This window comes from Dromiciops gliroides, chromosome 5 (assembly GCF_019393635.1).
Source record: "Dromiciops gliroides isolate mDroGli1 chromosome 5, mDroGli1.pri, whole genome shotgun sequence".
In the NCBI taxonomy this organism is placed as follows: Eukaryota; Metazoa; Chordata; class Mammalia; order Microbiotheria; family Microbiotheriidae; genus Dromiciops; species Dromiciops gliroides.
This window is the reverse complement of record NC_057865.1, coordinates 39089635-39110417: the sequence shown is the minus strand read 5'-3', so window position 1 is coordinate 39110417 and position 20783 is coordinate 39089635. Positions and strand designations below refer to the sequence as shown.

General features: G+C 44.2%; 1 protein-coding gene across 5 annotated transcripts in view; it reads right to left on the bottom strand.

Moving 5' to 3' along the window:
• Positions 1-494: 494 nt before the first annotated feature.
• The window catches only part of ATP2C1 (ATPase secretory pathway Ca2+ transporting 1), a 124471-nt gene continuing 104182 nt past the window's right edge, over positions 495-20783 (bottom strand). For all 5 annotated transcript variants that reach the window (XM_043966548.1, XM_043966553.1, XM_043966552.1 and 2 more), the window contains 11 exons: positions 19093-19249; positions 14852-15022; positions 12327-12424; positions 9950-10000; positions 7369-7535; positions 6424-6492; positions 5614-5730; positions 4660-4807; positions 4020-4115; positions 2859-3000; positions 495-1326 (listed from right to left, as the gene is read on the bottom strand). In XM_043966548.1, the coding sequence (XP_043822483.1) occupies positions 1187-1326; positions 2859-3000; positions 4020-4115; positions 4660-4807; positions 5614-5730; positions 6424-6492; positions 7369-7535; positions 9950-10000; positions 12327-12424; positions 14852-15022; positions 19093-19249 (1356 nt within the window). In that variant the 3' untranslated portion in view covers positions 495-1186. The remainder of the gene's footprint in view (positions 1327-2858; positions 3001-4019; positions 4116-4659; positions 4808-5613; positions 5731-6423; positions 6493-7368; positions 7536-9949; positions 10001-12326; positions 12425-14851; positions 15023-19092; positions 19250-20783) is intronic.

Genomic DNA, 20783 nt, shown 5'->3' with positions numbered 1-20783 from the left:
ACAAGATGTACATGGAACGACCTCTCTCTCTTGGGCAAAAAGGAATCCTTTATTTATATCTAAATTAATGAGTTTTAGTTTTGTTTTTTAAAACAGATTGTGCGATTTAAAGAAAGGCCACATGAAAAGTTACAGGAGAATTATTAAAAAATAACAATTAAATAAGAGTAAAAAAGTATCCAGGCTAAAATTCCTGAGGCAAGTCTTTGACTTTAAGGAATGATGAGACTACGTGATGAAGGGTGTTCTGAATTGAAAAGAGAAGGCTGTATATAGCACGTTAATACAATTCATCATAAAGTTGAGCCCACCACTGGCTTACATGTTTTCAGCTGTGGCTCGTCGTAACAATTGTGTTGATACAGGAAGATGAGAAAAGGTACTGGATTGTCCTCACTGTGGGCCCCTTAATGATCTCGAACCCAGATGTGTGAAGCTTTTGCTTGACCCCAAAGAGTCACATCTCCAAAGAAAATGCAAGCAAATACACTTACTACGAAAAGCAAACATTTACTTCAAATCGCAGTATAGGCTTTTCAATCACAAAAAGAAAGAAAAGAAAACAGTGATCCGACAGTGGTCACATCCTGTGCAAAAAACCCCATAGGATATCAAAATGGTAGCAAGGAGAATTGGAGCTGTTTACATCGCAAAAGAAAGTAAATAAATAAATACAGTAGCTGAAGTCTGGCCCTCACTCCTGTGACTCCATTTCTAAACCAAAGAGAATGCCTTTTAAATGGTTAAATTTATTCGTATATTAGTAACAAAGCCCCACCACCATAAAGTAATACAATATTTAAAAATAAAAAAGAACTAAAATATTTATATCTAAGATGGACAGTTTATCTATACAGTCAGACCCCTTAAGTGCGAAGGCAGTTCAGGCTTGGCCACTTTCCTTCCTCAGCCTCTTTTGTTTTAAATTAACCTCGCAAAGACTCCATAAAGTTCCAATCTCAGAAGCCAATTTCATCAAGGAAAATGATATCCTAGTTGCATAATTCATTGGTGACTCCCAGCAGGCAGGGTGGGTGAAGTCTCAATCCTCAGCCGTCCCCAATGTCAATGTGGGTATGAAGACATTCCCAAGTCCTCAGAGCCCCCATGCAATGCTGCCTCTCTAGCACCTCCTCAGGCAGTAGCTCCTCGCTCCCTCGCTCGCAGATCAAGAATGCAATATGCATCACACGTCGAGAAACGAGGAGGAGGAGGACGAGGCTGACGAGCCATGCTTCGGGCTCCTCTCCTTACTCCGCTCCACCTTCTTGATGACTTCGGACACTATGCACACGGAGGAAGTGAGGCCCACCAGGAAGAGCAGGTCTGCGAGAGAGAAGCCAGGGTTAGCTCCAGGATGGCCTGTCTCTACAAATCCCCCTGCACACTTCTATGGTGGCTGCCAGCTGCCAGGGCACTCTCTCTCACTAAGCCCGTGAGGGTAGGGAGCTCGGCTATGCCCACATTGTCCAGGGTGGGGACAGAGCCCTTTGATGACAAGGCACTTCCTCACCAACTCAGCGAGGTGGGTCCGGCAAGGCTCACTGCCATCTTAATGATGAGCCTCAGAGTGGCTTGGAAGGCCATCCAGGGCCCTCTGTGGATTCCAGCCTATGCCCGCACCAACCCCCCCCCCCCCACTTCTCTGGGGCGGAACAGGGACCATTTTTGCTCTTTGGTTCCCCAGAGCTTAGCACAATGCCCGGCACACAGTAGGCTCTTAATGTGTACTGCACCAGAGCTCAGGGGAGTCAGAGGGAGAAGTCCCAGCTGTGGCCCTGACACTAAGTAGAGGCACTGTCATACAGCTGACTGGCACCTCAGTGTGCTCCTCTTTACAATGGAGAGAATAATACTCGGGCTGTGTGACTGACAGGGTGTGCAAAGGCCTTCTCACACCCTCGAGTGCTATGGAAACGTGAGCTCTTAATAGCCACCCAGGTCTCCTGATGACCAGTCCTGCACTCTCTTCCACCTGACCATCCTTTCCAGAGCTCCAGTGGAAGGCAAAGAAAACCCTACAGGCTACTGCAGGGGCTTTCAGAGAGGCGCGCGGGGCGGGGCAGGGGAGAGAGAAACTGCTCTACTCTTCTGTCCAGAGTAATGCATCTTATTTTTAATAGCATGGCTTTAACACATCAAGCACACTGATAGTCTGCTTTCCTGTAAAAGCCAGTTAGTTTATTAAACAAGTGTTAAGGGTCAAGCAGGTGCATAAGAAATCAAACCAGCTCATGTTTGAAGGGAATCCGAAATAAGAAAAACTTGAGTGGCAGCAGAATGTATTTATATGATCTACATTCCAATGAAACTTTCTGCAAAAGCAGTATTTTGGAGTCACTGGTTCAAATCACATACAAAGAAAATGTACAATTGTATATCCTATATTAGCATGTGAGGAAGCAAACCTAAGAAGCAAAGTCCCTATTACCTGAAAATCCATCATTTTTACAGACTGAATTTGAAAACCCAGCTACTTTTTATGTATAACACATCAATGTGAACTCCTTAAGTACAGGGCAAGTCACGGAAATAATGGAAAGTTTCCATGAAGTCATAATTTTAAATTCCTTGCTTCTAACTGTTGAGAGGAAGCTGGAATATTGCTCACCAAGGTTGCATTGTGCATCATATGAGAAAGCAGCCAACTGCAAGGTCTGACTTGTTGCAGTTACACCCTCCCAGGTGTAGTTATTGTTAGAGGCCCCCTTGTGAATTGGGCTCTGCTCCCCCTTTGCCCACCCAAAGGGAAGAGCAGGCATACAGCCTTGAAAACCTCACAGAGCAATCACTGGCGACCTGGATCTCAACAGATGGAAGCATTCTCCACACTTTATGTAGACATTTTTTTTCCTTACCTAGGATGCTCAGGCTTTCAGTCTGAAAAACTTTCTGAAGAGGGGGAAAATAAATAACTAGCAACTGTCCCATGATGGATCCAAGGACGGCATAACAAAACATCTTGTTGCTGCAGAGTCCAGTCTCAAACACAGACTTGGTCTGGAAATAGAACGATACAAGTCACACGACTTCTATGCTCATATTCTCGGTGAGAGCTCTCTGTCGGCAAGTTCAAACCCCATGCAGAATTTTATTATTTTTTTGCAGGGCAATGAGAGTTAAGTGACTTGCCCAGGGTCACACAGCTAGTAAATGTCAAGTGTCTGCGGTCGGATTTGAACTCAGGTCCTTCTGAATCCAGGGCTGGTGCTGTATCCACTGCGCCACCTAGCTGCGTCCCCATGCAGAATTATAAAGACGCAGACAGGACTAGCTGCCCTGGCTATCTATGGCTGCCTTCTACTTCATCAAAACTTCTCATGATGGTATGTCTACTAAAAGGCTTCAACCTCTCACCTGGGGAAAAATTAAACCCGCAAGGAAAATACCAAAACCAAAACAGACCAAACTAAACCCCTTATGCTTCTTCCAAAGAATGTCACTCTAGTGACAGCTTCATGGGAACAGGATGCATTTCCACCCAAAGAGTAAAGCTTTTGGAGGACTCAGGCTTCCAAGCATCTGTGCCTGGCTCCACACGTGCGGAATCTGCACTGCCATTTTAACATGCACCACTACCATGACCACCGGCTAACGAGGATATATTTGGCCCCTGAAAACTTGCAAAGCACTTTATAAATATCTCAATTTATCCTCATGACAATTCGTTGTTTTTTTTTTTTTTACAGATGGGGAAACAGAGGCAGAGGTAAAGTGACTTGCCCAAGGTCACACAGCTAGGACATGTCTGAGACTAGATTTGAACCCAGGTCTTCCTGACGCTCACAGGACACAGATACAGATTCTGGGTTGCTATTTCTCTAGAGCTAAAGGTCTAAAGTGGTCATTTTTCGACTCTTTCCTAGTCTCCTTTGTAACCAATGATATGAATTTGCAGGACGGTGACTTGGGTTTGGAATTTGGGGCCATGGAAAAGGAGGGATCTGGTCCACATATCTGGCCTCATTAACAGATGATCCCATGGAACCAGCTCCCCAAGTATTAAGTCAGTGGCATACCTGTGATCTGGAACTGAGAGCATTGAACATGTCAAAAAATACAAAGCAAGTAAAAGTCATCGTTGTATCTCGGGGTGTTATCACATTGTCCCGTAGCTGCCAGGAGAGAAAAGGGAAACAGCCTCCTTAGTGCTGCCCTGGATGCCCGAACGGGGCTTATTAAACCACTGCATTCTCAGGTACAAAACATTAAAAAATCTGAATCAAATTTCCCACAAGTCATCGGAATGAATCACCCCATGAGCATATACACAATCTCACGTTAAGGAAAAGCCAAGAATGCTCACATACATAGTGGGTATTTCCAATGAACCCTGAGGCTCTGGTGCGGTTTTTAATGAACAGGAGGCCACCATTTTTAAAACTCTCTGAGGAGCCCTAAGTGAGAAGGCCCTGCACAAGAGGAAACTTTAATAACAATGATCATACCTAATGCTACCAGCTCTGCCCACCCCTGCCCCCACCCTCAAGGAGCAGAGAGAAAACAGGCTGCTATGTTGTTACCCCAGACTGTTCCTGGGGAACATTTTCTTTACTTCTCTACCACCTCCTCCTGCCTCCCTAGATAATTACTTTAGTAGCACTAAGACTAATCTGAGAGCAGCTACTAAGGATGGGATGTCCCACTCTGAATTCTTACCTCCCTCCAGAAGACAAACAAAGTCCCGCACACAATGATTATGGATGAAACCAGTATTTTCACAATTAAATTTTTGGTCAAGATGCTGTCCTTCCAGTTTCTTGGGGGCTGACGTATCACATCTTTATCCACAGGCTCTACTCCGAGGCTTAAAAGCAAAGAGAAAAAAATCAAAGTGCTTCAAAAGTTTGAGGTCCACACTGGTGATTTCTGTCTGGGTCCTACAACTATTGCCTATACATATTAGAATCCAAAGAATTTGAGAGATGGAAGGAAATTCTGAGATCATGTAGTCCAACCTCCTCAGTTTTACAAGATGAGGAAACGAGGAGCCAGAGAACTTCAGTGACTCGCTCAGAGGCGCACCGTCAGAGTTCACCGGCCTCTTTCCACTCTACCACATTTCCGAAAGAAAAGAGTTGTATCTTATTAGTACTATTCTGATGTGTAACTCCTCTGCATACATGCATTGGTTTAATACTCCCCGAGGAATGTACTTCAATATTAATCAGCTCTGTCAGAAATTCTACCTGACCAAGTTCTTTTATGCCGGGTATCATTTCTCAAATGTTGCTTGAAATAAATATTTAACCCATCACTGAGTGCTCAGGTTCCATCACGCAGAGGATTTGACTATCTCTCTATGGGATCTGTGCTTTACTTCTCTAGGGTAAGCTCTTCTTGGGGCTGTGTCCACCTTCTACCACAGAGAACACAAAAATATTCTACCCACGATCACTCAGAAAGTCAGCAGTCGAGTTAGGGAATGAACGGTCCTTAGTAACACAAAAAGCCAGATACTTCTATAATGAATTCCCTTAAGACATCAGTGTAAATATACCCATTCCCAGTTTTTTACACGGTTCATATTTAATGTGACACACAAAAGTAGTTCATGTTTTAGTTCTGATGGGATCCTTGCCTCTCCATATTCCCTTTGAAGCAGCCCATTACCTCTGAGCTGGAGGCCCGTCCATAATAATATTGATCCACAAAATCTGCATGGCATTGAGCGGATTGGGGAAGTTCATTAATGTGGCCAACGAGATTAACGTTAATGCAGCGATGCTCCTGCCAGAAAAAAAGCCATCAAACCAAGTTGTAAGCGTGGCAAACTCCTGCTGATTGCACGATGCTAATTTCTTAATCATGGGGTTGTTACCCCTAGGTTTTAAAGACAAATTTAATTTTCAAATAGTAATAAGCTCTAAGATAAAAACATAGGAGGCACTTGAAGGCAACATGCAATACTGTACTCCTTCATACAGATTTAAATCACCTTAGATAAAGGTTACCATGCAATGGAGAGACAAAAAATTTGTTTTGGTTCTGAACAGGAACTGCCAGGTTTTCTGAGCACCTTAAAAATGAATGATATTCTACAGTTACAGAATTAACACTGGTTAGGGATCTTACACAACTGGGCCAATTAATGACAAAAACAAAGCACAAATTTTGTTAAGAAGGGATACCTATGAGCAACTGTCAAGGTTTGATGACATTTAACATTTATGCTAGACGTGATTATAAATACAAAGGTGTTACAAATACTGTTGGATACATGGACCTACTGATGAGGCTATTTTTGATTTCGGCTACACAAATTAACTCTATCTTTTACTTCAATCTTACTCTACTTTCCAGAGCATTCAGATGTAGACATGATATTCAGAAACAGGAAACAGACACTTCCAGTCATTCTGTATTAGCATTCATGTATAACTTAATAAAAAACCAAAAAGAGAAATAATGGTGCCAACTTACGTGCTCAACTGGAATCTAACAAAATTTTTGATGTTATTATAAATCCCTTTGCCCTCTTCGATTGCAGACCTAAAACACAGGCAAAAAACCAATTTAGCATGAACATTTCTATCAGATCAGGTGAGTTCAAGCTTAACCGAATTTTAAAGGATGGCTTTTTGGGAAAGGTAAGAAATGGAAGGTCTAGATTTTGTGAAAAAACAAAAGGGATCAATAAACATCTACTTTAAAATAAAAAATAACTGCAAAATGGGGAATTTATTTTGAAATTTCTAACAAACTGAATACTATATAAGTATATTGTTAATCACACAATATTAAAATTCTCCTTTTTTCCTTCCTGATGCAATGAGTCACTAAAGTTTATTTTCAGCCAACAGACAGACAGACAGACAGACAGACACACACACACACACAATCAACCCTCTAAGGTGGGTTTTCATTTTTGCAGATAAGAAAACTATGATTGTAGCAAAGCAAGGTCTAGAACAGGTTTTGCGTTTAAGGATGAGAAACCCATAGGCATGTTTGTAAGTGGAATCAAGCAAACAGACCTGATTATGTCTACATCTCTAAACATTTAAGTTTCTTCGAAGTGAGGGAAAAGCCACAACCGGAAATGAAAAGCGACCCCATGTTCTCCTCAGTTTTTCCCGTTAGGACAATATTCAGTTTCATTTAACCTCAAGCCCTTGTGAGGTAGCCAAGATCATAACAGGTGTATGGCTAAGGACCTTGCAAACATGTGCTAAATATTTACAGCTCATGACAAACGGAAAAGAATTTCTATTCAAGGAACGCGGCCCTAAACACCTGCATACAAAGTCAAGTTTTATCTTCTATCCTAGCTGGCCATCTAAGTTCATCTAGATGATGAAGCTTGAAGAGCTCTGTCTTCTCGTGGGGAGATTTCTTTCAGATCACTGCTATGAAAACGGAACTCACATGATGGTTTGGAAGTCGTCGTCCACCAGGATCATGTCCGCCGCTTCTTTACAAACGTCTGTTCCCGTCTGCCCCATTGCCACTCCAATATCTGCAGCCTTCAAGGCGACCGCATCATTGACTCCATCTCCAGTCATAGCTACGACCGAACCGTTACTCTGGAGGGACTGGTATAAATCAAGATGGTACATTACGCTATGTCTGATATCAAACCAACAGTGCAGAAATCCTGAACTTTCACTTACAAAATGATCCAAATCATTTCCCTTTCCTCCCCAAATCGGCCTCACAGAAAACCTCAGCATAGCCCCCAGTCAGCACTGGTTTGGAAATGTCACCTGGGTCTCCTTGGCTTTTGTGTCCTGTGAGCCTATGCTAAACAGATGTCAGTTAAGCCAGTTATTAAACTGTCTCCATGCGCTGACAAGTGTGATTGGCATGCGTAAAGAACTCAGAGGGCCAGAGGCCAAAACCCTTAGGCTTGAGGAGGAGTGGTTAAAAGTGTTCCAGGCAATAGCCCAAACCTTTGGGCATGTCAAGGATCGGTCAAAGGTTCTGATAATCAAGGACAAGGGCGTGAGGAAGACGACATGACGAAATGCTAGGGGGAAAAGTTCTCATGGCCTAAGGTTAAACAAGAAGCCAGGTGGTCTCAATGTCTTGCAACCATTCCTGGGAATGTGCTGAATCTGTCACTTATAACTTGATGGATGGTTTTGTTCTTCAAAAATGTTCTCAGGAGCTCATGCTTTGTTTTACTACAAAAGAACTGCTAGGCTGGGAAATAAAGAAGAGCTTGCTGCATTTCAGAAAAAACCCTGCCTCCTGTCATTCCTCTCACCTTCTGCCCCTTTTTGTTCCCCAGATCTGAAGTGCTGTCTGCTTCAGGCATGGGGCAGCTAGGTGGTGCAGAGAATAGAGCACCGGCCCTGGAGTCAGGAGGACCTCAGTTCAAATCCGGCCTCAGACACTTAACACTTATTAGCTGTGTGACCCTGGGCAAGTCACTTAACCCCAACTGCCTCACCAAAAACAAAAACAAAAAAAGTGTGATTGGCAGAAGTACCTTGCAACAAATCCTGGGGCAATTTTTGTGTTAAAAGGCTAGAGGTATGTGGGAAAACAGACACACGGGGATACTAGTTTACTGGTGGTGGACTTGCAAATCGATGCAGTAATTCTGAAAAGCAATTCAGAACTATGCAGAAAGTTACCAGATCTGAATGCTTTGATATCCCAGAATTCAAAAAGAAATAAGCATCTACATGTAATCTTTTTGTAGTTATAAAAAAATTAGAAATTAAAAAGCTAACCTCTGATTGTGGATTGAGTAAACACATTATCAGTTATAAACATAATGGAATACTACAACTAGTTAATATTAACATTACACCTAGGTGATACAGTAGATAGAGCACTGGACCCAATCAGGAAGACCTAAGTTCAAATTTGGCCCCAGACACTTGCTAGCTGTCACTTAATCTGTTTGCCTCAGTTTTCTCATCTGCAAAATGGGGATAAGAACAGTACCTACATCCCAAGGTGGTTGTGAAGATCAAAGGAAAATAACTGTAAAGTGCTTAGCAGAGTAACAGGCACATAGTAAATGCTATGTAAATATTAGCTATTATTATTAATGTCATAAGAAATGTTAAAATAAAAAATTTCAAAGGAAACTGGGAAGACCTTTATGAAATAACATAGACAGAAGTGAATGTTAATGGATGAATAATTGATACAATGACAGCATCACAGAGAAAAATGAAAGATTTTAGAAATCTGATCACAATGAAAGTGAGCGCACGCGCGCGTGCGCGCGCACGCACGCACACACACACACACACACACACACACACACACACACACACACAGCCAATGTAGAAATTTGCTTTGACATATTTGCGGCAGTTCTGTTTTTCTTGCTTTCTTAATGGGGGAGGAAGGGAAGTTGGGAGATAGGAGGTAGAAGTGAACCTTTAAATAAAACAAAATAAAACTGAATTTCTTTTAAACCACCCCATTCCCCGACCCCAGCTTAGCAGATAAGTTCCAGGTGCTTACTGGAACCCATAAAGGTCAGATAACTTAGCCAGGGTTTGGATGGGATTTGAACCCAAGTCTCCCTGAGGTCAAGCCCAGCATTACTCCCCTACAATTCCTTGCTGCCTTTTAACACTTAGTAATATGCAAAGTACTTTAAAAAAAAAAAAAAAGAATGGCATTGCTCTTATCTCAACAGTTCAGTTCAAGTTAGCTAACAGATATCACGAATGTTTTCATGATGCCTAATGTTCAGTCATCTACCCTTCCCCATTCCCATCTCTTGTTTTTTTGTTTTTTTGCAGGGCAATGAGGGTTAAGTGACTTGCCCAGGGTCACACAGCTAGTAAGTGTCAAGTGTCTGAAGTCAGCTTTGAACTCAGGTCCTCCTAGCTGTGTGACCCTGGGCAAGTCACTTAACCCTCACTTCCCCACCCAAAAAACAACGACAATAACAACAACTTAGTGAGCAACAAGAGCATTCAAAGCAAGAAGTGCAAGGAGAAGCTTTGGAGGACAGCTGCCTGCTTCAGGCACCTACCTTAATGATCTTCAACTTGTGCCTCGGACTGGCTCTGTAAAACACTGCGACCTGGAGAGAAAGCAAAGTGCAGGAGTCTCAGTCACACGGAATATCCACGTGACAGAGACGTCACTCATCCCTCCTTATGACGCATTGCCTTTCCTGAGATACTCATCATGGTAGAAAGCACAGGAACGTAAACACCCTCAGTCTCACCCATCCCTCTATTTTTAAACAACAACTATGGAGTGAAGCCCCTTTAAACTGTCAGATGAAAAGGGGGGGGGGGAACAAATTCTCTTGGTCCCACACTATGGTGCCTCATGATGTTCAATTTGTCACTAGTGGAGCTAGAGAAGGGAGGGTCAGTGGTTGTTGTACAGTCTGTCCCTACATGGTGAAAGCCTTTACTGCTTCTTTTTTATTCAAGCACGACTTAGTTTCTTTCCCTTACATTTTCATCATACTGTATCATTATTTCATCGCCGTCATCTAGACCTGCAAATCCTTTCCCAAAAGGACACGATTTTAATGGCAGTCTGATGTCAGCGACGAATGATGCCAAGTCATTATCCATAGTACCAAAGGTAGTAAATATGATAGTTTTAAAAAATAAAATGGCTTTTCCTTTTAAAAAGTTCAGAAATCTAAGAAAAAACCATTTAGCCCATCCTCACAGGAAATCCAAAAATGCCGTCTATTAAGGAAGCTGTCTTGGTTAGGGGAATAACAACCCTGACAAAATGGAGTATTTTTAAAAAATCTCTAAAATTCAGGTCATACATACGTAAGATGCTGTTACAGATGTGAGTGTGGAAAGGACTTTAGTGACTATCTGGTACAGTTCCCTCCTCATTTCTCCTACAGGTGAAGGGTGAGGGGTCAGGGGTCAGGAGCTGGTATCTCTCTCTACACATAACAAACTTTGTTGAATGTTACATTCATTTTATTTTTAAAACGTATTAAGCCTATATCAAATTGCTTGCCTTCTCAATGAGGAGGGAGAGGAAGGAGGAGGGGAAAGAATTTGGAACTCAAAGTTTTATATCAAATGTTAAAAATTGTTTTCACATGTAATTGAGGAAAAATAAAATTTTAAATGCTTTATAGAAAAAAGAAGAAAAGGAGAGGGGGAGGGGAAAGGAGAGACAGAGGTAAAGGAAGAGAAAAAGAAAAGGAAGGAGGGGAAGAAGAGAAAGGGTGGAGAGAAGTGGAAGAGATGGAGAAAGGGAAAGAAGCAAAGTGAAGATGAGCAAATGCTCAAAAAGCCTGCCGGGCAGGTGATCCTCATCTCGCCGCAGACAAGAGCCTGCGCTGACCAGTCAGGGACGGGGAACATGAGAGAAGCAGGAAAGAAGGAACAGGGTCAGAGGGTTAGTGATAATGACACAGAGAGAACAGAGGAATGCAGACCGTCTCAGGTTAAAGAAGTAACTGATGGGGAAAAATGCATTGACAAGCTGTGGGGTCTGTTACAGGCGTCCGGACAGTCCTAGGGCAGCGCTGGAGGGGTTTTGGTTTGGTTTTTCTACTTTTCTCCCAGAGTTCACAACTACTAAGTCCTGAGGGCTGCCCTTAGAAGATAACTGTGAAAACAGAGAGCAGGGGTGAGTGCTGGCATCAGGCTGATCCACCAAAGAGGCGGCTGTCAGATAAGGCTTTATTTCAATGGCGGGCTTACTGTCCTTCCCAGGAAGGTTACAGAGAACTGCAGGATGCCACAGATGATCAAACCTGCTGACTTAGACTCCCAGGCCCCTCCTGCTACTTTATCTTACCGAAGCCCCTCTCCTTTTCCTCCCATTTCCTTCGCTCCCACCCCTGACATCTACAGTTACTTTAGTCTCAAACCCAGGTGATAAACAAAGCTCAAGAGCTAAGATAAGATTTCAAAGTCCTAATTAAAGCAAATAATTTTATCATAAAGCATATAAAGGATAGGAATTTTGCAACCACAAACACTCCTAGGGGCCTTCCAAGATAAAAATACCAATTAATTTAAAGTTATTAAGCCACAAAAGCTTTTCTGAAGGCTTCCAAACCTACTTCTTGAGAGAATCTCAAATGTATTGCTTATTTTAGTCATTTATAGAATATTTTCCCTGAAACATTTCATTTTCCCCTATAAGCAATTCCCCTCTAAGTTTGTGATGTACCCTTTACATTGTTAAAATTTTGTTGCTTTTGATTATACGTATCTGTAATTTGTCATGTAAAAACAATTTTAATTATATTTCTTCTTTTCTCAATAGGTGGGAAAGGGAGCAGGAATAGGGAGATAATTTGGAACTGAAAATAAAACTGAAATTTTAAAATTCAATTTTAAAAAATCATATCCATCATCCTTCCAAAAACCAAAACCCCAATAGAAAACATTGTTGCTTTTTAAACATACCTTTGGTGCTATTTGTGAAAGCTGTTGCACATCCATTGTATCAATTTCTTCACCTGAAACTGACTGGGAATTTTTGGAATACAACCCCAAACGACTGGCTGCAGAAAACAATGGGGAGTGGGGAGGGAGGAGAGCAAATCAATGGACTGATCGTGCTGTGTTCTTAATGGATCACCACTGAATTGGATCCTCATTTCAGCAGTCTGAACCTTGTGGGGTTTTCCCCAACTGTTGAGGTGTAAAGTAAGTCTTTTACTCAGAGTCTTCCCTCAGTGACACCCCACGGCTATCACAGGGATATTGTGGAAGGCCCTGGGTAGCAAGGATTATTTGGGTTTTGTCTCTATAGACAGAGAAGATAGCATGGTGTCAGATGGCAGGTGCTTAACGCTCGACTGGCTGAAGGTAGATTTAAGCAGGCTATGGCTGTCACCCCACAACAATCCACATGAAAAGTGGCCTCTCTGATGGGAGAAGTGGGTGGGCCCATCATGCAACAAGAGCAGAAGGGAAAGGCCAGAGCAGAGCCAAGCCGAGCCGAGCCACCCTCTAAACCCCAAAAGGCCAGAGAGAAGGTGGACTCTGGTATGCTGAGGGGACCCACTGAGGAGGCTCTATGTATGGGCAACTATCTGGGAAGATAAAAAGGCTGCAGGCACAGGCACGTGCGAGGTCAGCTGCTTGCAGGCAGGGTGCTTTTTGTTGACAGTGCCTGGGGTACAGGAAGCACTAAATGCTATTAGAGATCCACTGGAGTATCTAAAATGTAAAACTTAACCCCAACTTTCTAGACAGTGCTGAATAAATTATGCATGTCATATAAAAAATCATCATATATTAAATTCTACTTTCGTCCTGTCTGAATTAGCCCAATCCCCACTTCAGAGATGAGCCAGCTGAGGGACCCCATGGTCAGAGGCCTTTCCCATCAGGGTCGACAACAGGGATGAACCCAGCTCTTCCTGCCCCGACTCCTGCCTCACCACCCACCCACGCTCCCACCGAGGGAGCCCCATCTGCCAACCCAGGCGGCTGAGGTCTCCTCCCGGCTAAGATTTTAGGATGGACTCTCCATTCAGAAATGAGACCCAAGGGGCAACCAGTGGAGCTAAGGGCACCTAACAGAAACCTGTGGTCATGAAGGGTAAGGAGCTGTAACTAGCACACAGAAGCACAGGAACTTCTGATTACCTTGTGACCTACTGTACGCAAATGAATCAGAGCTCTAAGCCAGGCCTGTTACTCAACAAGAGAAACACACTCCCAATAATCTTATTGATACAATTCATCTGGGCCTAGCTCTGGTCCTAAACAGGACCAGTCATGTTGGATTCCTTTGAATCATCAGAAAGCCAACCCGCTCACTACCTGTCAGACAGAAATGTCATCTTTTTTCTTCCCTCTGTCCCCTTATCAAGGTCAGCTAATTAAAACAGCATTGAAATAACGGGCTCCAGGCGATGAGCCATGGGAAATACAAGAACACAATTTATTCAAGAGTGAAGTCAATGATGATCTCCTAGACGACCCCTCTAAGTCTGGGTCTGAACCTCATCCCTAATATCTAGCATAGGGCTCTAAAAGATCCAAAATTTAAGCACATATTGAATGAAATAAACTGCCTTTGCCCAGTGCCTGCGAGGCAGACAAGGCAATCTCGTCTGCATTTAGCAGATGTGCAAACAAGGCTCAGACAGGGAAAAAGACTTGACAGTTACCAAGTAAAAGACCTCAAACTTAAGTTTTCTAACTGATCTCTGGGCTCTTGAGAAATAAGGAGAAATAAGAAGAAATAAGAATTGCCTCTTCTGGCAATGGCATGTAGACATGCTTTACAGAGACATAGAGATATATGCCTGTACTTGAATTAAAAAGGAAAATTCGAGATATTTTAGGCCTTCTTAGCAAACTTCAAAATCAAGAAATGTCTTGAGACCTAAACAATGTGGTAGACGGGGCAAACCTGAAGGCTCATCTTGACTTTGCTTTTAATTTGCTGTGTAACTTTAGACCGGCCAATTAATTTTTCTATGCCTGGATTGGGATATGGGTATAATCCCTTTCCTGACTTACCCCTGTGATGGAAAGGCTCTGAAAACTAAAATGCCCAGTAAAACCTTGGCTGGCATTATTATTATTGTTGATAAATCAAAGCTAAGAACATCAGGATAATTAATGAACTACTTATGAATGCTGTAGAATTGTGTAATCCAAACAACTTCCACAGACTAGTAGTACGAGTACCATTATTAGTATTATCAATAGTGCTAGTATGACTGAGTACTAAAGCATCTTTTCACATGAATAGTTACAACCCACTCTGGGGCGGGGGGGGGGGGGGGGGGGGGGGGGGGGGGGTGTCCTACAGCCAGGAGCTTGAGTCAGTCTTGACTGCACAGTCATCTCTCAAACACACAGATGCTTTTGTGAAATGGAAACTGCCCCTTAAAAACACACAGGCCTCACTCACCTACCAGGACAGTCAAGGTGACAGAGTTAAAATGACCACACTGGTCTTTGCGTACCGATGGCGACTGCGGTCTCCTGAGAATCCCCTGTCACCATCTTTATGGCTACTCCGGAGGCAATCAGAGCGGTGACTGCTTCTTTAACGCCAGTTCTAGGAGGATCGATGATCCCCACCAGGCCCAGAAACGTCAGCTGTCCCAAGTCAGGGCCTGAAGCCAAGGCAAGAACTGCAGAAGAAATGATAAAATTCAAGGAAAAGAAATGTAAGTCTCAGAAGCTTGTTCACCTATAGCTATGAGAGCAGAAAGTCAGCTATAGAGAAGGACAATAGATCAAACAGAACTCCCTCAATCACTCACTCATCATCCGAGTGTTTTATTCCTGTAAAATGTTTGCCAAATCAAATAGAAAAACATAAAGTCCTCAGTGACCCAGTCACATGGGTCTCCTTGCTGTTCCTTAGACAGTATTTCCTCTGCTTGACTCCAGGAATTTTAACTGCCTGCCCCCTGTCAAGTCTCCCCCCCCCCATCTGGCTTCCTGCTGGGCCTAGTGCAAAGCCCACCTTCTCCAAGAAGCCTCTTCCCATCCTCCCTAATGCTAGTGCCTCCCCTCGGTGACTATCTCCAACTTAGCCTCTATTATTTATACACTGCTGTTGGCGTGTCTCCCCAGGTAGACTGTGACCTGCTTCACAGCAAGGGCAAACTTTGGCCTTTCTTTGTCTATCCATTGCCCAGGACATAATAGTTTTGTTTTATATAATTATTTTATTTTTATTTTTTGGGCAATGAGGGTTAAGTGACTTGCCCAGGGTCACACACCTAGTAAGTATTAAGTGTCTGAGGCTGGATTTGAACTCAGGTCCTCCTGAATCCAGGGCTGGTGCTTTATCCACTGCACCACCTAGCTACCCCCCACAATAGGTTTTTAATAAATGCTTGTAGACTTGACTTGATTTAGCAATTTATGAGCAAAAGCATAACATATTGAGATATTTTCATTTAAAAGCCCTATATACTGGTTTCCTTTTGAAATGAACGACTGAAAAAAATGAAGTTTTCTGTCTTGTCAAAAAATGATGAAAAGGATTTCAAGAATACTTGTACTTCCAAACTCTAACATATCCTTTGTCTGTCTCTGTCTCTGTCTCTGTGTCTTCTTCCTTCCTATTCCCCCTTAAAAAAAAAAGAAAGTATCAGTAACAGAATTAGATCTTGGGCCATCCAAGTTTTTGGCAAGCATTGCGTTCCCTCTTTCACTCCTCCTCATTCCCATTTTCCATGAGAAAGAAGCATTTTGCCTTTTTGCTTATTTGTTGAAAGTAATTTAAGATTTTTAAAGGAGCTAAACCAAATACATTTTCTATTTTTAACTTGCCCTTAAAGTAAATGAATTTACCTTTTGATGTGGCCCTGTGTTGAGCACTGCCTCAACAGGCCTTAAGGGGAACAATTCCCTTTTACTCCTTGTTGCAAAGAATGGGGAGTATTGTGATTTCTCCTTAGAAACCTAACCCAGTAATGGGTCTGGAGAAAAAAATTCAGCAGGTCTATAGGGTTGTCCCTCAAAAGATGGTCTACCTTTGCCTTCTAGGATTTGCAACTGAAAAAAAATCACTCCAATTCTAGTAAAAGTTACTCCATTTTCTTCCTCTAACACCAGCCTGATTCATTGCACAACCCAACTGGATGAAAAAAATCCATTTATTTGGGTCTCTTCTCCTTAGATGAGAGCCAAGAACCAGGTGGTTCAGCCAGGAGCACTGAACTGCCCCCAGTAGGGGAATGCTGGTTCTTCATAGGTAACGATCTAATCTGGCTGAAATCAGGAGAAGCCGAGTCAGGTCCTGACCCCTTCTACTACTTGGCATAAATGGAAGGAGGTGTTTCTCCCAGTCTCCCTGTAATTTTACATGACCTCCACATACTTTTAGCCTGAAATTTGTCAGCTGCTTGCCAATAAATACTACTACCAACCTTTACCAATATAGGAGACAGACAGATCTGCTCAAGACTAAAAGTGGATGCGGTGTTTTGGGAATTAGAATTTCTTAGAATTAACTAGCCATGTAGTTAAATTCTCTAGCCCTAGAGCACCAATGAGGATTTACTTGCAAAATCCTCAGTTATTTAAAAAATGCTAAAATTGTTCAAAGCTGAATATAAAATCAAGTAGCTAAAGCCACTGGAAAGCACATTTTTCTTGTCCTCATTTTCAATGGGCTGTTTTTGATTTTCTTTTTAAAAAAAACAACACAGCTCCTTCCACACTCAGCAACATGCCTCATCCAGTGGGTGGTGCAAAGTGAAAGGAAAACGGCGGCACGGGCCCTGACTCCGCCACGCACCAGTGAGTGAGCAAGCATCTCTGCAGCCTGTGGCCTGTGGCAAGGCTGGTGTGACAAAGAATGGCAAAATGAGAAGGGAGGGGGTGTCTCGCTGGAGAAGACAGGAGGAGAGGGGAGCAAGTGTGCCCAGAGAGGGATCTTTTTGGCAAAAAGGGACCTGTTCCTGCAAGACAGAAGGAGGAAGGAGCAGGGGGTTTGGGGGGGGCGGGGGAGGAAGACATGGGTGCTGGGAGACAAGAGAGGAGAGATGGAGACGTGCTCAGCAACAGCCTCCCTTTCTCTTGGTGGAGTCTGGGCAAGGTCCTCAGAGGCGAGGGGGAGGGGACAGGATGCAGAGAGAGGACTGAAGAGGGCTGAGAGGTTTGGAGGGGCTGGCTCAAGGCTGGCAGTGCCGCTCTTTGACGTGCCCCTTTTGGGCACTGGGACCGTTGCCCCAGCTGTCTGCGGATGCCAATGTTGTCGTCACGAATGGCTGACTGGGCAGCCATTTGTTTCTCTCCTGCAGCAGCTTGCTCTGCTGTGGCCCGAGCTTGAATGGGAGACAGGGAAGCTTTTTTGAGTCAGGGAATGTGGCCTCTCATTCTCTGGGTCAACAAGGAAGGAGTGACATCCTCCTCGCCTGGTCTCTCACATTCATTTCCTCTGAAAACTGTTCAGGTCCCATTTCATTTTCATGAATGAAGGCCTGGCTGATATAAGGGCAGGGGCTGAATAGGGGATGGGGACACAGGCCAGACATCCTCTAGCCTCGGGCCTTACGAGTTCTTCCCCAGATGGTCGGTACTAATGGGGAACCATGGCCTTGGACTGGGCTCTCTGGCTCTTCAAAAACTAGAGACACCGAGAAACGTCCTTTGTGGAGTTTAAGTTTGAAAACAGTCATGTTGTTCCTCAAGGGAGCTTAAAACCCCTTCTGAGAAGACAGAAAACAGTCAGAAGAAAAGCCGCAGACGACAGAAAGGGTGTCACCCTAAACCTGCAGGTGTGTGTATCTATTTACACACCAGCAGAAGCAGAGCTGAGGTTGCTCTGGTCCCACACACCTGGCTTGGCCAGGCCCTGCCAGGCCTGGGACTGAACCCTTCCCTAGAGTCCGTGTAGCTGTCTCAAGCCAGGCCTGCGGGGTGGAGACGCTGCAGCCATCACAGTGCAGACTGGGCCTCGTCCTGCACACCGGACAAAGGGACAGTGCCATCACTTCAGACTCCACTTCACTGAGGTGAATACAGCTAACGATACAGGCTTTTCGGGGCCTGACAGGGCCATGGTTTCTCTTCAAGCCCCAACCTCCCGGTGTGTTGAATCCCTGCACAGTAGTGACAATTTATCCCACAAAGACAAGAATACTAAGACAGAATCTGTAACCTGCAGCTCGGGCTGAGGCTCTGGAATGCCCACTTCCAACACTGGTAAACCAGTGCCCTGGGAGGCAACGGCCTCTGCTTCTGTCCTCAGGGCATGGCCAGGAGGGGGGAGACAGTGCTGACTTAGAAGGAGGCGACTCTTTCCCAGCCTTCCTCCACCCCAGTATGGTCGGTCCCCAAATCCTGAGAAAGAAAATCCTCCCTAAGGGAAATGCCAGCCGAATAGGAAAGGCCGGGCATTTCTAGCTAATTAGAAGCATTGAAGACACTGGTGAAGATGGAAAACGGCTGGAAAACACGGCCATAAATCGGGGCTCAGCCTCTAGACGCTCCCCAACCTCCTGCCAAAGACGCACAGTCTTCAGTTGCAGAATGACAAAAAGGACAAGTTAAAGCACATTCTGATTATACAGTCTTCGGCTTCACAAAAATTTTCTGGCCCCAAAGCAAAGTCCTGGAGGAAGATTGGGACACGCTTGGCACTGTGCTGGGCATAAGGAGATCGGAGAATGAAGGGCTCCGCTAGTTCTGTACTGCATGGAAGGAGAGAAGCTAACAGGGAGTCCCCCCGAGGAGACGTTACCTCTCAGTCCGGCGGCACCCATGCTGGCCTTCTCCTGCTGGTAGACGTCCTTCTGCTGCGGAGTGAGGGCCAAGGCCTGCCCTTTGCTGTTGTACGTGGTGCAGTATCTAATCACTTGTTCATAAGCGCCCTTCATGAAACAGATTTCTGGGCTGTCCTGAGAAGAAGAACAGACACAACAAGGAAGTGGAATTTCTCCTAGACGGCCATGAAGCAGGAAGACGCTGGCACCATCCTGGCCACTGGAAGATTTCGGTGGAAATCCCTGCATCTCCCTGGAAATGTTCAATAATTCTGTCCAGAAGACACGGCTGTCAGGTGCTCCTTACAGTCTCATAAAGGAAACTATCCCTACACAAAACTCAAGTCACCAATTTATGTACATTTTAGGGGTGCAGGAATTTTGAACATTTAGAATTTCTGGCATGAATTTTTTACTTGATCAGAGGTTCTTAACCCAAGTTCATGCACTTAAAAAATACTTTGATAACTGCATTTCTATAGAATTTATTTAATTTTTATCTATACATTTTATTTTATACCTTTAAAACCACTGTTCTAACAGAGGGTCCACAGGTTTCACTCAACTGCCGCAGGGGTCCACGAATACAAACATGGGTAAGAAAGAACTCTTGCTCCAACAGAGACAATCTTGGCAAAAAAAATTTTTTTTAGAAGTGTAGAGGGTCAAACCTGTAATTTCATTGATAAGGAAACCCTTGATAATGAATCTCACTACCAATACGGATCTGCAACTGTTCTGCAACCTAAAATATGAGCTAATGCCTCAGTATTAAGAGTACTCCACTTTACTGAGGTGAATACAACTAACAATACAGGCTTTTCAGGGCCTGACAGGGCCATGGTTTCTCTCCAAGCCCCAACCTCCCAGCCAGCATGTGCCGGTGGTGACACCTGAACCTGGGCCTTCTCTAACCACCTGACCAACTAGAAGAGTAACGAGGCCTGTTTACAAGCTGGACTCTCCCGAGTTGCGTGGCTTCTTATCTCTTACTTTTTCCCTTTATTAAGAAAAATTAAGAACTTCTCTGGACTCTCCATCATGCCCGGCCCCTCCTGGGAGATCTCCCTCTGCTACAGGACTGAGTCGGCCCCAGCGCCCTCAGACTGGCAGGCAGGGCCCCTGGCTCCAGGCCTCCGCTGAAAGAGGCGGCTGTGAGAACAACGCCCTCCACGGCCAGAGAGAGACCGCAAGCTGAAGCCGGCTTCTCCACTTTGTTCTCTTGCTTGTTTCCCGTGGCAATGAGACTGACAGGGAATGTGCTGCAGGATTTCCCACCTGTAACTGAGATACTGCCTGCCTTCTCAGGGGGCAGGGGAGGGACTGGTGGGAGGGGGAGAATTTGGGACTCAAAAGAAGGTTTCCAATGAACGTCAAAAATAAATAATAAATTGGGGCGGGGGGAGCGGAGAGAAAGAGGAGGCTCCGTTGGCACAACCTCCTCCCCATTTCCCACCAGCTCCGCTCACCATTCCCTGCCCACCCCCTCCCCACTTTCAGCTTCCCTTTGCGTGTTGTCTTCCTGCACTAAGCCATAAGCTCCCTATAAGAAGGCCCAGGCTGAGCATGGTTCCTGGCACACAGAAGGGGCTTAATAAATGTTTAATGAGGGGCAGCTAGATGGCGCAGTGGTAAAGCACCGGCCTTGGATTCAGGAGTACCTGAGTTC